The following is a 17,391-nucleotide window of genomic DNA, read 5'->3' on the forward strand; positions in this document are numbered from 1 at the left end:
CAGCCAATTGAAGGTAGTGCCTGGCAGCCTGGGTATAGGCAAGAGAAGCCAGAGTGTTTCTACCTCAGGCCACATCTGCAATAGTGGCTGAGCCTCTGTGGCCTCCCTGCTTCAGATAGGCCCACAGTGAGTCCCATTTCCATCAAGTAACCAGGCCATAGGATCCAAGATCTCTACCTCCTCTTTGTCTCCCTAACCAAAGTGGTTCTGCCCTCCTACTCCTTCTAATCTCTGGGCTGCTTTGCAGAGTACCCAGTCAGCTTTTCAGCTCTGCTGTCATATATGTAATCAATTCCCTGTATTAAGTTCCCTCCATTCTAAATACATGGAATGGTCTGTCCCCCAGTTTGGACCTTGACTGATGGTCTTGGCTTAAAAACTATTTTCATTTACATTTTTCCCAGATCATAAAATGAACTCCATCGAGAGGAAAGAGTATGATTCATATAATTCCCGTGTAGAGAACCTATTATTTCTCAAAATATGTTTCACAGAGAACTGGTATCCAATGATGTTGTTAGATGGGCTATGCAAAATGGGTTCCTCGGTTCAGTGTTTGGAAAAAAGTGGGTTAAACAAAATCGAATGGCTTTAATATTACGTCTTTCAGAGACTTTAATTTCTAGAATGCATTGTAACTTCATACGTAGAACTTCCCGAAGTTATTTAACCAGAGAACCTACTTAGGCTAAAACTTGCCTGGGACACCTAAATCAGTAGTACTTGAGGGAAGCTCAGTGTAGGGACAAAAAGGAAAACCTGAGCCTGGGGCATTGACGGGCTTATAAGGTAAGTGACTGCAGTTAGTTTTTAAATCATTCTGGGTCCAGTGGGACATGCTTTAGGAGTCCCAAACTGCACAGAGTGGCATAGTGGGAAACGTGTGGGTCAGATCTGGGTTCAGTCTTGTGGGACCAGGGGCAAGATAATTAACCTATCTGAGCCTGCTTCTTTATCTGTAAGAAGCTGGAGTTTAATGATCTCTACATAGGGCTGTTATGAAGATTAAATGAGGTATGTAAAAGCATTCTGAAAAGTACTATGCAGATTAGCTAATAAGTTACATTTTAGTCTTCTATGGTCAGTTCAATCTAATGTTCTCTCCCATTATTTTTATGCTTCATTGTTTTAACTTTTTAATTTTAAAATTAAAATTTTGAAATAATTTCAGATTTAGGTTGCAAAAATAGTAGAAAGAATTCCCATACTTTCCACTCAATTTCCAAAAACATATATCACAGCATGAAATTCAGGAAATTAACATTAACATAACTTACAATTTTATGTAATATACATACCACATAGTGAACTTCACCTGTTACTGCACTAATGTCCAATTTCGGGTCCAGCATCCAACTGAAGATCATATGCTGCACTTAGTTATGTCATTTTGTTTTCGTCATCTGGGTGCTTAGTCTGGTCTTTCATGGTCTTGATAATTTTGAAGATTACAAGCCAATTATTGTATATATTATCTCTCAACTTGGGTCTGTCTGATGCTTTCTCATGGTTAACATTAATATTTTGCATTAATAGTGATGCTTTATTCATGCCACTAGGGATGGTATAACGATGGGAATAGTGTACTGGTTAAGTGTATGGACTCTAGTCAGAATACCTGGGTTCAAAGTCTGACTTTACCAAACTGTGTGACTTTGGTTTGTGACTCATCTTCCTTATCTGTCAAATTAAGAAATGTGCATAGGGTTGTTGGGATTATTAAATGAGTGACTATATGGAAAGTTATTACAGTGCCTGGCACATAATAAGTGCTGTATATATGTTAGCTAATATCAGTTGAGATTTTAGTGGCTTTACTGGTAGGAAATATGCCCTTGCAAATTGACGAAGAGACCAAAGTAGCAGCAGGCATTTTAGCCATGAGCAGCATCCTTTGCCCCTCCCCACCCAAGAGCCAAGGCCAAAGACCTGCTGCCAGCAGGAATTCTGGCCCACTAAGAGGTGCACTGTTCCTTTCAGGCAAGAGGCCTGCTTGTAGCACTTGCTCCTAAGGTCCCAGAGAGGAGCGCTTGCTGATACACACAGCAACATTTCTTCAACACAAAAGGTCCATGTACTAGGAACTGAACCATTTCCTTTCCCATCAGTTGCTGGGAAAAATGTGTCAAATTAATAAAAAATGTTGTGAAATAATTAAGCCCCCCCCCTTTTTCTGACAACTATTCCCAGAACTCAGCCCTCAAGCTTCATTAGTATGCATTCAGCACTTCAGCCATGGACACATTCACTGAATAACCATAGTGATAACCTCAGCCCCTAACCTTTGCATGTGCTTCTTGTTGAAGAGGCCAAACCACTCAAGACCTTCACAATACTTACATTATTGGCCAATCCTGGGCAGACTCAGCAGTGAGACAGCTCCCCACAAGGCTGGATGGGGGAAGGGAAGGGAGCCTGAACAGACTAACTCCGAGAAGGTAGAAAGCATCTAAGACACATCAATGAAAATTTGGTAAATGACAACCATTCATTTAAAAAGTCAAAACAATGAAAAACCCTTAATATAAAAATGCTTTCATCTGAATAGCAAATGACATTTTACAAAGCAATTTTGATCCTTTACCTCATTTGATCATCCCTCACTCCCAAGACACTATTTCACAGGTGAGAAGAAAGAGGACTGATAAGGAAATGGCTCTGAGTGACAAAGCTGAAATTTTAATGCAGGTCTCACCTCCAAATACAGCATATTTCTCACTTAAAATAAAAGGCTACAAAATCAGAGACTGAAGAGTAAAAATGCAATATATCCAACTATAGTGGAGAAACTTCAGTTTCTTAGCAGTCAATGAGAGCAGGGATTTTCAAAAGGGACTTTTATAAGGCCTTGGATGCCGGCTGAGCAATGTCAGAGGAGGGAAGTAGGAGAGAGTGGGGAAGAGGAGGAGAGGGGAAGAGGGAGAGAGAGGTATCCACACACATTTTGGAGCAAGTTTCAAGCTATTGTAAAATCTTTGCATCTGTGGCTACTTAAGAATCAAACTGATTTCAATGGGATTGAGACACAGACCACATACATCACACCATCTGCAATGCGTGGGCAGCAGCAATCACGCTGCCAAGCAAATAGTAGACTTTCAATATGTATTTGCTGATTTGGCTGGATTTTTATCCATGCAATAACAAGATATAGTCTTATTCAAAACTCCTGCCAATATCATAACCTCCTCAAATTAGGTACTGCCCTAAAATGCCAGTTGAACACATACAGAAATGGCTAATCTTTTGTGATTTGTACTGCCAAAGAGGATATTAGAAACCTATTTCCCATGACCAAATTGCTTCCATATTGTTTTTGTCAAACTTAGACTTTCCACAAAAGAGGCTAAAATATCAATATCATAACAAAGTTTATTGATTACATCAAACAAAAATTTCTGTAATGAAAAGGCAAGTTGCAGTCATAAAAGATGGCATTCACATTCATTATAGAAAGCAACAACGTAGATGTAAAAAACAGCTTAAGTGAAAAATGTAATATTGCGGTCCCATTTTGCAAGCTGAAAAATGATTTTGTCAACACTTGCATAAAATTTGCACATTTATATACTCATATTAAAAAATTCCATCACTAAATTATTATGAATTTTGCAAATTTAGGCTTACATTTAAACTGTTGCTGGTGTAAATGTGGTAGGTATGGAATTTACGTTTTCAGTTTAGTAGGTAACATCCTCAAACAAGGGACAACAGTTGTGAAATTACAAAGACATTTTGTAGTTCAAAATGATTTAAATGATGGATATATGATCCTATTGTTACATTTTCCCCCTTTCTGTGTCATAAAATAAGGTGGTTAAGTTACATTGCTAGGCATACTGGATGGCTTATTTCAAGTTATTCCATCTGTTAACCCAACACTAGCCATTTTTAGTTCATTAACAAAATGTCTCTTTCAAAAAGGGAAGTCAGGTTCCTTTCAAGGATCTAAACCATATCACACATCACTGCCATCATGAATTTGAACTGCATTGTATTATGTAGCTGAGACATGACTCTAAATCCTCCTTACTCATCTTTCTTCCTGGCTGCAAGGAATTTTATATGCCATCAATTTTATTTCTACTACCATGGATATTCTGATTAAGTCAAATCTCCAATGGTTCTGCATTAAACGAGCCTCTTTATCTATTGTGGTTCTTGTTTATATTCACAGTACCTGCAGTTCTCATGTAAAACAACAACAATATAGCAACTCTAACAAGAACATGACCAATAAGAACAACAAAGCATCAAAAGCTTTCCTGGGTCTGATTATTTTTAGCTCTTTGGAATAGGCAAAGGATATATAGACTTTGTTTTCAACAGACTGCCTCAAATACAGGCTATCAGAACACAGCACACTTAGGGGTAAGGTGTGAATGACACTCAACAAAACACTCAAAAATAATACTGATAGATGAGAACAAATAAAATAGTGGAAATAGGTCAGTAATGATGGAATGGTTTCTGATAACTGAAATTATGTCCTTTCTAGAATTTAATAAAAATTACACCAAAACATTAAGACAAAATATATATGAATCAAATGTGCCATATGGACTATATAAATACACTGCTAAGATTGAAACCAATACTTTTCCAAATCAAGGTACAATATAAACACTAATAATAATAGTACAGGCATGCCGGAAAGACAACCAAAAATGGAAACTGGTATGAAAACACTTTTTAAAAGATCATTTCAATCTAGTAGTCAAGTGATTTACAACCAATAAAAAAAGCGCTTAATTATAACATATAATAAAGACATTTCACATTTACTTTCATGTTTTAAGTGGACTCATTAGGAGGCTAAAATCTCCTTCTAGTCTAGTAAGTCAAGGACTTTATCAAGGTGAATCTCATGGTTTAGAGTTAGATCACTACCCAGCCAAGTTTGCTGAGAGAGATAACATTCATGTTCAGAGTCATGGCTCTGCAGGCCAAAACACCATCTTGGGATGGACCCTTCCTTTCCAACAGGTAAGTTGGAAAAAAAAAGTGCTGCATATATGCACAAATGTAGCATCTTTCAAAAACCGTTCAGTTTGAAATAAACTATTCTTCTTTCCTCTCTACAAAAAATTATAAAAGACCGATGTTCAGAATGACCTTTGCTTTCATGTAACTATGGTTTTGCCCACCTTCCCTCAGATCTCAGTAAAACTTATATGGGAAAAATCTGTTATATCTTAACTATTCTGAGGGGTTACTAAGTAATCGGGAATGTTTTATTTTCAAATCTAGCAGCCATATACCCATTAAATGGGATTCAATTCAGAAGAAAAAAAATAAAATATATATTTTTTGATTCTCACAAAAATATCCAGAACATTCTTTCCACACAAGTGTTCAAGGTATTTTTTTTGGCAAGGATATTCTATAAAGACAAAATTAGCATGTGGGTGAACAAAAAAGATTAACTATTCTATCTGATGCATTGATAACATTCAGTCTTCCTGTATTTTCAAGTATTCGTTTCATATGTTTGAAAAATAATTTAGGATCATTCAGCAGACATAAGAAATGTGATCCAAACAGCCTATTTCTTCCACCAGGCAAAAAAATAAAAAAATAAAAAAAAGAAAGAAAAAAATAGTGAAGTCTATCCATTCCCATTGCATAACTTCTAATTCATACTACTGTATTTAACTCCATTCAGAGTTCATGGGTTAAAAGAGCACCCATTTGGTAATTATATTATTCTAAAACCAGAAATTCTAAATATTCTTGCTTTCAACTTTCATATAATTTTGTAACTTAGAGCTTTGGCCATAACGGCTACGTACAATAACTGTAAATGCTTAAGAAAAGTCATTTGGTATTTTAATGAACATGTATTCTGAACCCTAGGCATAAGAGTGGTTTAGTTTGTTGCATATCAAGTATCCTGAGATGATAACTTTTTGTAGTTGTTTCTTCGTTTTCTTTTTTAGCTGTAACCACTGTCAACATGCTTGAAGGACAATAACATAGGCAGTTCAAGATTCGGATTCTGAAAAATTTAAAATATAGAGTTAAAAGGTTTATTTTAATAATAACAATGTGAAACCATCTGTTTAGCATTTTCAGAAATAAATGAAGTAGCAAATTTTGTTATGAGAGTAAAGCAACTGTCTCAACAAAGTGCCAAGTTTTATTCACATGCAGAGAAAAAGAAAGAGTGACACAATCACCAGTTTTTAGTTCTTTCATGATCTGTCAGCTGACTAGATTCAGACTTGCTTTTGCTTTTGGATTACTCCAGGGTTCTCCTGATCGTTACCACGAAGACTATCCACCCTAGCAGAGGCTTACCTCATCAAGATCTCATCCTCTAAAAACAGGAACATTTTATTGATATTTCTATCTCTAGCATCTAGCAGTGTCAGGACATGCTGAATGAATGAATTGATTACTGTTTTTTGGATGTTAATTTTCACAAAGTCTGAAGATATATTTAGTTTTGAAAGACTATTATGAAAATATTTTTCCTTTACTGAAAGACACATGTTTCTGTTCTATAAAATTGAAGTTAATTTTCTTTTTGGTAGATTTATGTATCTAAGGGTCAACGGACTCTTCTGTTTTCTTATTCATTGTCTTCTTAGAAAAGAAACCACAGAAATGTCCCTAAGAAACCTGTAGATTCTTCTCTGTCTTCTAAATATTATCAAATGCTATGACTGAGATGGGACATGATAGGACAAATGATCATGTGTGTGAATAGGTATACTGAAAGGTTTAAGTCCTATGTCAAGGGAAGGGGTGTTACTTTGATTCTTCCCTCTAAAATCCAACCTTTTAAAACCTGAGTAATGAGGGGCTTTAAAGGCTGTGCTATTTTCTTCCCATTTTGGTGTACCTTCCTTTCTATGGTTGGATTATAAGTCCTCTAGAGTACCTTCCATTCATTTTTATGTTTCATACTCTCATATTAGTTTTTCAGATAACAGGGTCATGGTGACTCTAACCAAAATAAGATTGCTATTCATATTGGGAACTTCTAAAATGTGTCACGCTGTTTCCTTATCAACCAAAGGACAAACTCAGTGGGGCTAAACTAACTGCCAAACATTTTTCTTGGAGAAGTAATGCCACATGAAAATATATTCCTGGAAGAAATACATAATAAATAAAATAATGGTTCAAACCCCCCCACAACTTCCTCAGTTCTATGACAGGCATTGTAGGAGTTAAGGCCCTGGAGAGGCCAAAAGCAGTAGCAGTGTCTGCTACCCAGACTAGTCCCTCAAACCACAGACCAAGCTAAAGAAAGCAATCCAGGGGGATACAAAATGAACTGGAAACGGTACAGCTTAAATGCACCAGACAGCTTAAGAAAAAGCTATCTGGAACAAGAGGGTCAAAGGCTCTGAAGGCTACTGGGAAGCCGATTCCCTACTGAGGGAAAATATAAGCAGTTGCGTTGCTCAAAATGGGGAAAAAGATGATGACCGAGGCAAAATGAATCAGCTTCCAAAATAACACTGCAGATGTAGACTGTGATGAACTGTAGGAGACAGAAGAACCAACGGAATCAAACTATTCAGTATTCATTCTTGAGGGTGGGGAAGTCGATAGCTGATGAAAAAGTGGGCCTATGAGGTAGACTCACAATTGTTAGCTTCCAAGTGAACTGATCTGCAATTTCCTTCGTGATGAACATTAATTTTTATGTGTGCATGAAAGACAGCCCAGCCCTAAGCTCTTTAGAGTTGTTTCCAAGCTGACAAGCTTGTAAATCTCATTCATGAATTACTCTAAATTCCCATGGATGGATAACAGACTTATAAAGGTCTGGGGTGACAGAAGCCACTGCAGTGGGAAACAGAATCCACATGGAGGAGTCATTCTGAGTTCAAGGATTCCCCCCATAACATATCAATTTCTCCGAATACTTTTGGGGGTAAATGAAAGAATATGTTAGAAAATGAATTTACTCATTTTGGGAAAAATTATGAAGCAGTCTATATAATTAGACTAGCATCCCCCTGAATGGCTAGGAAAGACTTTACCTCTGCAAGTTGAAACATTTAGCTAGAATAAAACTTGACATTAAAAAGTGATTACAGTAGAGTGGCTCATTAATATATATTTGGGGATCAGACATTTACAAGGACATTAAGTGTATACCTGCAAACACAGACACAGCACATGGAGATACAAACACACTGAATTATTTTCACATACTTCCCAAAAGAACATGCAAGGCTAAATTGACTTGATAGTATACAGATGCAATTTTGGAATATTTATTTTCAATTTTCCAAATGGCATTTTAAAATCAAAATTATATTTCCTGATCAGTATTAATGAGCATTTTTACATGACAGCATTGCCATGACTACTTGTCCCTTACAAATTAAATATATTGTATTTCTCTTCAGCTCTGTAAAATGCCAAAAATTTTATTTGGGGGCTTAGCAACTTTGAAATATGTATTTCCCCATATTCCAAGTAATGCATCTTTATATTTTTGCAAAGAACAGTATAAAGTTCACCACACCAACAGCAGAGAAAATTTAGAGAGTGATATTTTCATTTTTTCTTTATAATGCTGTTAATCTGTTTCTTTAAAGCCAGCCCGCTTAACACTAGGTACCTGTTACAATATATTAGATTCGTCTGAGAATGTTCGTAAAAGAAGAGGTCTGACTGAAGGTCTGGCGGATAATGAATCAGATGCGTGTTTACAGCTCAGATTTCTCTGTAATAGTGAGGCAAAGATACTTAAAGGATTTGAAGACTGGTCAAACCTACTTGGTGATAAAAATGTAGAAGAAGAAAATCATTTCCTATAGACTACTCTTCTGACCAAAGATACAAATGATTACACTACAGCAAATGCATAACATTGAAATGAATACATTTAAAGACCTAAGAAAGTCTCCAACTTGAATTGTTTTCACAGTAGAAGGATACAAACATTAGTAGTATGTGGCAAACTTGGGTTTTTGAAATGACACTGGTAGGTTATGTGGTAGATGAGTCAATATGGTTTGATTAGTAAACCTTACCATCCTTTTGGTGAACACCTCTGAGAGTTGTGCCAGTGCTGTCAGTGTATCAAACAAAGAGAAATTTGCACAAAAACATTCCTGTCTTGGTGAACAGATTAACACGCCGTGGCTTCTATTGCATACTAGGAATCTAATGGGACCAGAGACTTACTGTCCAAGTTTTTTAAAATCACTTTCTCTCTAGTGTGACAATTTGAGAAGATGAACAAATGATTAAAGGAAAATGATGAAATACTCTTAAGTATCAATAGAAGATATAAAAATGATTCATGAGAAGTAATTTTTCATAAAGAATCAGAAAATGGTATCAAGCAAATGAAAATGCAAGCAAGTTGGTACATTAAGAAAGGAAATCACCTTATTCACTCCAAGAGAAACTGTGATTGCTGGAAGTTTGAGAAAGCATGAAGATAGTAGATGTTCCTGAGGAAGGGAGGCGTTTCGTTACCTTGTTCACAATTGCACAAAAGGTGGAAAATTGCAGTAGAAAAAAGAGAAATGCAGAAACCAAAAAAAGTAAATACTCTCTGAAATGTAAGACATTTAAAAAAGAAACCTTGAGAATTCGAAGTTGAAATGACATGTTAGTTTTGAAGACGATACTTTCTCAAGTAAAAGTAGAGTCAGAGTTAGAAATAGTCTGTTATATGTGCAAACTACTTTTCCCCTGTATATCGATTTAAAATTATTTTGTTAAAGGGAAAATTTACTATTTAGAATAAAATAATTTAAGAATATGTTTCTCATTGAAATAAGGCTTATTTCTAATTATTAATTCACTAAGCTACACTGTTCAGAATCCATTGGTCAGAGAGCTATGTCCAGGGTCCATCACCAATCTATTTTGAAGTGACTATCTCCCCTATCCAACTACACAGATACAATATGAAGGGACTGACTGCCCTTGAGTAGCTGCAGGTTAAAAACCTAATCAAACCTAACACAATGGGAAAACATCTGGTGAAACCACACTTTTGTACCATTTGCCTCTGAGCCAATGCTTAAGTTCCCTTATGCTAACATCATTTGATGGCTTTCCTCCTTTTTCCTACAGGGATCTCTTTAAAGGGTAGGTTAAAGAGCTATGAATTTTTCCTTTAGAACACACAGAAAAAGTAAGCATCGAAAACTTCAAAGTTTAATTGGAAAATCTTAAAAGTTATTTTCTTCATTCTTATTCTGTGCCTGAAGTTATAAGCTAATTTATAGACTTGGTTTTTGCATTGCCCAAGCAAAAACAGATGAGTGGTCGACTATGGGGATGAGTTTAACAATACTGCTAATTAATTATCCATATCATCTACTTAGAAACTAAGGAAAACAGGCTTAAAAAAAAGAAACAAGTTAAAGTAACATGTGTCCAGCAGAGTCTAACAATTAAACGTTTAAAGGCAAATGCTTGGATTTATTTTTGTTTTAAATGTAACTACGTTTTCTCCTGTTCGTATTTTACTTTAAAACTGGTGACGAGTTGGTAACATGCAAATTACAATCAGATAAAGTTAAAGAAATATTTAGTTTCAGAAAGAAAATTTTAATTGCTTTGTCTTGTATTTTGTGGGCAAAAATCTTATAAGATTAACATGATTCCAAGTCCCCCACCCTTGTGTTTAATATACAAGCCTGTCTATTTAAGACTGTAACTATAAGCACATTTTGGTGCACTCAAAATCTTGTGTCCAATTGTTAGACATATAAGTTATTTCTATGAAGCAGGAATTTTAGGGGTTTATAGATTAGGTTACTTTATAAAGGAAAAAAAAGACAATACGAAAGTGCAGAAGGCAGTAGAGAGCATGGAAAGAGTATCTAAAGCAATCAAAAATTGATATAGCTAGCAATTGGTAGGGGGAGAGAGGCGAGGAGGACAGGGGATAATGAGCTAAAACAGTATGAAATTTTCACATTTCTTTGCGGTCACCTAGAAAGCTTTGACACCGGCTCAGTTAGCAGTATGTCAAAAAGGCCAATGCATAAAGGTCCATCTTAACAGTCACAACATTAGGATTCAACTTTATTTTTGTCTAATCCAGTTCACAGGGCCATTATCCTCAGAACCCATGGTTGCATGTGATACTGTCAGCATTGCAATAGTAATCATGATTGTCACCATTGTTACTATAAGGAAAATTATATTTTCCAAAATTTTCAAAGTGTTTTCTCTGTGGATTTTGCTCAGAGAGCTGACATTCTTCCTTTTTCTGTCTTCCGCTCTGAAAGAGTTCTTTACATAATGAGTATTTCTTCTTGTTTGTGCAGACATCCCATGCTAGGCACTGCCGTGTTGCTAGGTTCATTCCCATTAGATCATAGCGTTCCCCTGGCCAATAGGCAAGTCAAAGCTTCGTTTTGGTTGTGGTATTTACATGGTAAAACTCACATAAAGGGTATGTAGAAAATTCCTCCACTGGAAATGGGGAGTGATATTATTTGGCCAGAAAGTCGAGGTGTATTGCACTGATTGACAGCCCGATAATTGTACTTAGAGGGGAACATAACTTTTTGAAATGTCAAAAATCCTAAACTTTAAATTTCCTTTGAAGTATTATCATGCTGCTTCACTGTTCAGTGTTCAATAATAGTTTCATTGGACACTGTCAGCAGTATGGCATATGGCATTGTCAATTTACAAGCTACAGAAAAGCCCTATGATCCTTAATGATGAGATTTTAGCTTAAAAATTAAGCACATTACTGAAAATATAACCAAGGAATATGCAGCTTAACTATGCCCTTGAGTTAAATGAAATGAGGGACCTATTTTTGAAGATAGCAGAATTCTTTATAATGCTACCGTGATGATAGAACTTGGCTGTGGTGAAGGCTGCCATTCCAGGCTTTTTATTGGAGGCTTCAGGAGGTAGTGACTTGAACCTTGAAATACTTCAATTATTATAAAGAGTCATATCATTGAGTCTACTATTCTGATTTATACCTGCTAACAGAAGCATTCCATATGAATCCCCTACATAACCTAACTAGAGTGAGACACTTTGTGAGTTGGGGCCTCATCAGATTCATCCCTGAATCACCAACACCTAGTACAGTAGTAGCTAACTTACAGTGGGCCCTCAGGAAATGTGTGCTGAATTGAATGGAATTCACCAGAAGGCTGCTTTTGTAATTGTTAAAAGTAAATGGCTTAGCTTCTTAGCTTAGCTTCTGTCATAGAGATGTTTTTACTACCCGCTAAGTTTCCTTCACAAAGCAGCTGCCAAGACCCACATAAGGATAGCACTGGAGTCTATATATCACAGGCATTTTTGGCAGTGTGTACTAAGTATCCAAGATATTTACTGGTTGAAGTCAGGGGATCGGCTACTTTCAGGTATGGACACACCCTTTTACCTATTAGGGAACCTGTCAGGTATTAGGCTACCCCACTGTAAAAGAATCTTGTGCCTCTCTTTAAAACAAGGCCAATGCCTTAGCAAGGGATATTGAACAGAATAAGAAGTCACCCAGGATGTCAGACTGTTAGTCATCAAGATATTCCTTCTCCTTTATCTTAGAAGTGGTCTCTGCCTCTTTGATATAGCCAAATAGGGCCTTATCTAAACAGATGTGACATCATAATAGCCGTGGCTGTCAGGTTTTAGTTGGCCTTTATGCATTCTTATGTACTACTCTGCTCTTGTATTTTCTCACAAGGCAAAAAAAAAAGTGGCACCACTGCTGAGTGCCCACAATATTGTTTCATCTTCAACTCTAAAAATCCCATAGAGTCTGAAAAACCATTTAGCCTTTCAGACAATGGTAAAGAGAGATGTTCATCATTAGGTGGTTCAACATGTTCATTGGTTCATTGAGGGTAGGAATAAATGAATGAATGATTGAATAAATGAAGGTGATTATGGAAATTCTCCCGGTTTTTCTAACACATCAGCATGCCAAGCTATAGTACATACACTAGAATTCCTCCTATCACGTAGATAACCCATGGCAAACAAATTTTATGCTGAACCCCTGGCAACATTCTGTTGCTGCTATGTAAAAAGGGCTGTAGTCCCAGAGCTCCATGCTTTCAACAGAAGTTAGGAATCTGCTGTTTTGATGAAAAGAAAATGTTCTAAGTCTTTATCCACGACTGCTTTGTAGCATCCCTCCATTTAATGGCCATTTATGTAAAAGTCGCCTCCAGTCAGTATCTATTTTTTTAAAGGAAGGGCCTAAGGAAGAGGATAATATGTTTGAAGGCTTTGATTTCTGAGATTTTTGTATCATTTTTAGAGCATGAAGCTGGATATAAGCCATTATTTAGTATGAGCTCCGTTACCTCAAATAAGAAAAATATGTAGGAGCACCCCAAAATGTACTCCCAAATAAGGAGAATGGAAGAGCACCTCAGAGATCTTTACCAGACAAAATTCTTTATATTATAACAAGGCCCCACACCATTTCTTACTGTGACATTTTTTATTTGGCTTCATGTAAATTGCCACTTGAGTCATTCTGGGAGGAACCTGTTATATCAATTTGTTGTACCCCTGTTCAACTGATATTAAGGTATAATCAGACAAGTAAATGTCACTTTCCCATCCTAAGACTAAACACCAAGCTAGAGGGAGTTAGTTGGGGGTCTACTAGAAGGATTAAAGAGTAGACTAAGGCAATTTTAGCTAGGTTAATATTGTTGTGTTTAGTTCTATCCATAAGGCATGCAGAAGCAGAGAGTTAAGGCCAGTTCTGACCACTAACTGTATACTGACTGGCTTTGTATACCAAGAATCAATGTGGCTTAAATCACTGATAGTATACTGCTTTTGATTGGGGCTGATGTTGATTTGTATCAATGAAGCTCCTCTTTAATACATCTAATCACTGAAGATATTCCTACTATAATCACTTTAGTTCCCTATGTCTGCATGATGACAACCACTGGATTCCATCAATTCGATAGGTCAAAAAAAAATTAGACAAACTGGTTTTGTGGCTAAATTGGTTGGCAAATTTGATCAAATAGGTCAGGCAGATCTAGCTTAGACTATTTCCTGAAAATGTTGCCTTGGAGGAGCTACAAGATCTAGTTCAAGTCAATATGACAGAAACAGGTCTTTGTTTGGCAAAATTAGCTAGTATTGGCAGGAATATGACATATTTAATTAACCTGTTGGTCAAAATTTGCCATACGAATTTTCCCCCAAGGCTAATCTACCCTTTTTACTTCAAAGGCTTTTTAAGAAATGTTCAAAAGATATCAGACAATACAGGGCCAAGCAATTAGGCTGGCAGAGAGTAATAACTTCTTGGTTCCCACAAGAAATTTACAACTTAAGCAGCAAAAATACAAACACACTTATAAAACAATACTGAATTTTTACAAGTGTGTTCAGGAGGGTAAGGATGTAGAAATCATATCCAGGGAATTTTCTTTGGTTCAATTATACTGCTGGACAGACAGGGCTAGAAGCAACACAGAGATTAAGCAGCACTATAATTAAAGGAAGGGGAAAGATTTGAAAGAGGCGAATTGGGATTATCAACTGAAAAAAAAAGTCTGTAAACAACCCAAAGAGAAATTGCTAAGGTTAAAGCTGGAATGTTGGTGTGGAGTGTAAATTCCTGGTGTGAAAATTCTAGGCTAAAGAAGTCATTTGTTTTCCATTAAAAATTCCATATGGAGCATCTGAGATACTCCATATGGACTGCTAAAGGTCACATAGAACACTATTAAGGAATCTACTTACCACCTGCATTGGATAACGAAGTTTTTACTATACTTTTTATGCAGAAGAGGAAATTAAGTGATGAACCTGTAAGGAGGGGTTTAACATGCTGTAACTAATGCAATTCTCTAAATAAGTTTTTAGTTCACGGCAGATATTGAAGCCACTTCCAAAAATCAGGATGTTATATAAACTTAGTTCTTACCCTGGCACTTCTTCTTCTTACATTCTTTAATACTATCAGGAGAATCTCAGGGAAAAGGCTGATAAATATTAGAAGAACTATGGCCAACCAAGTGGATACAGAAGACAGCATTTGCGCAAATACGAAATACATTCTCTGTTGTTTAAGAAAAGGCCTAGAGTGGAAAGAAAATACAAATGGAAAAAACATATCAGTTCCTGTCATATGAAACAGAAGTGTAATTGAAACTGTCTTTTTTACTTAAAAGAAATTTTCCTTGTCCACACTAATAAAAATAAATTTCTTCAGAATGTTCCAAAAGTAGTAAACAGATTTCATTTATCAAATGTTTGGAAAGAAACGGAATGATAATCAAAAAAGAAAAATGATAATAAAATGCTTCTGACTTAAAAAAATCTGTGTTAGAAAATGCTGGAACTTCAAAGATATCATGAAAAACGATGGTTAATTTTTATGCTAACTAATATTTCATTTCCAGGGCTGTTTTATTAATATGAGAGTGGATTTGTGTTTTATATTGAAAATTTAAAAGATTTTTATAGGCCACCCTCCAAATTACTATGTAAAAATGAAAAGGACTGTAGAGCTTATCTCAAATGGGAGGCATCTACCATTCACATACACAAATACATCTACCATTCACATACACAAATACCAGTGTGTGCCAAATAGGCTGACAGACAGCAAAATATTGCTAACAGGATATTAAGCCTTGGAGTCCAGAAATCCAGGAGAACCCCTCATTCTGATGTTGGATTTCTTTCCAAGTCATCCACTGAACTCTTAGGTGACTACTGAGGAGCACAGCCAGGTTCCCTTCTCCTGTATGAGCCAAACCATATAGCAGCTGCTTGAGGTCAGGTTTCACATTAGACTACCTTGGATTAGGAGCCCTACATAGATAACTGGTTGATTCCATTAATTAGAACAAGCATAGTGCTCACAGAAGATAAAATGATTTCTCATTTAAAAACTGATGTTTCCTCACTCTTATGGAACATGATAAAATCAAGATTGTGGCTCTGCATATATGAGGACCAGACTGAGGAATAAAAAGTGAGTGGAACAGTAAAGTGGAGAAAATTATGAGGTCTGGACTAAACAAAATTTCTAGGGTCCTTATTATATAGAAAAAAACTTCTGCAGAGCTCTCTGCCCATTCATATTGAAGAGCACACTGACTAATTTTCTAGGCAGTTAACTGAGTCAATAAGCATCCAGCAAGACAGCTGATAGCTAGTCACAGGGTATTCCTTCGCACAGTATCCACAATACTCTGTGATTAATCTCTCTAGATTTTTTTTTACCTCGATGGCATCTATGGAGCTTTGTAGGGGAGCAGTAAAAAAAAATGAAGATATTCCTGTACTGGGTTTGGGGCTCAGAAATCATCATTTTCACTGCTCATTCCCAAAGAAGAGTGTATTAAAATGCCTCCAGGTTGAACATGTCCGGAGATAGTAACTGCAACCAGCACTCAGCTGAGGTTTCCCATATTTTCTAGTCACACTTTGCTGGTTGCTTTATAATATAAATTTTATATTCATGTAGCAGCTTAACTCAGACAGTTCTACTTAAAGACAGCACTATAAGTGACAAAAGATTAATATTTCATTTTTAGTCAGCATCTCTAATGAATCAAAACAGGTACGATGAAGACTTAATTACTTAAGAGATTTATTTAAATCAATAAGGAACAGTCTATGGTAAGAGTTAGAAACTTGTTTAGTTTACTAGACACATTTTATTCTTGTGGAAATTTTGCATAATTAGTTCAGATGCTGATTACACAGATTCATAGAATTATGGTACTCTGGCAGGCTTACAATTGTATACTACATTTGGTTAATCAACTTTGATTCATTTGTATATTATTAAAGAAAATGGAGATTTCCTTCAGGTTCATTGCTTCAATAATTATATATATAGGTGCCAAATACATGCTATAATTACACTTGTTAGAGTGGTACTTCCTTAAGTGATTAGGGTTTTCATATTTTTTTGTTTATTAAGGCTTTTATTTAAAAAAGCTTTTCAAAACAATAAGAGTCTTTTCTAATTAAGTCTCAAGGAGCATAAACATGGTCTTTACATCTTTGTGATAACATGTAATGTTCTGTATGATTTTGTCAAACCAGTGAAAATATGTACTCCTGGAATCTCAACCTACGGCTTACTTTAGTCATGTTCTCTGCTGCTGGCATCCTTGTCAGGGAAAGTCACTGATTAATGAAAACAACTGTGATATTTAAAAAAGAAATACAGCTGTCCCTTGAACAATACAGGTAAACATACAGTCGACCCCTTGTATATCCAGTTTCGTATACATGGATTCAAATAACTGCAGAGGGAAAACAGTATTTTTGATCCATGATTGGAAGTCCACAGATGCAAAGGGCTGACTACGTGCATTGTTTTATGCCATTTTATATAAGGGATTTGAGCATCCATGGATTTTGGTATCTGCAGGGGTCCTGGAAGAAATCTTCAGTGGATATCAAGGGATGACTGTAGTT

General features: G+C 36.1%; 1 protein-coding gene across 2 annotated transcripts in view; it reads right to left on the bottom strand.

Annotated features, from left to right (window-relative positions):
* Window positions 1-3,352: 3,352 nt before the first annotated feature.
* Window positions 3,353-17,391, bottom strand: part of ATP11C (ATPase phospholipid transporting 11C) — a 160,085-nt gene continuing 146,046 nt past the window's right edge. The window contains exons 28-30 of one of the 2 annotated variants that reach the window (XM_036227331.1): window positions 14,876-15,029; window positions 8,588-8,692; window positions 3,353-5,998 (exon numbers count right to left, since the gene is read on the bottom strand). In XM_036227331.1, the coding sequence (XP_036083224.1) occupies window positions 8,591-8,692; window positions 14,876-15,029 (256 nt within the window). In that variant the 3' untranslated portion in view covers window positions 3,353-5,998; window positions 8,588-8,590. The remainder of the gene's footprint in view (window positions 5,999-8,587; window positions 8,693-14,875; window positions 15,030-17,391) is intronic. The other variant, XM_016131161.2, reaches the window with a different exon arrangement.

This window comes from Rousettus aegyptiacus, unplaced genomic scaffold (assembly GCF_014176215.1).
Source record: "Rousettus aegyptiacus isolate mRouAeg1 unplaced genomic scaffold, mRouAeg1.p scaffold_m13_p_9, whole genome shotgun sequence".
Lineage (NCBI taxonomy): Eukaryota > Metazoa > Chordata > Mammalia > Chiroptera > Pteropodidae > Rousettus > Rousettus aegyptiacus.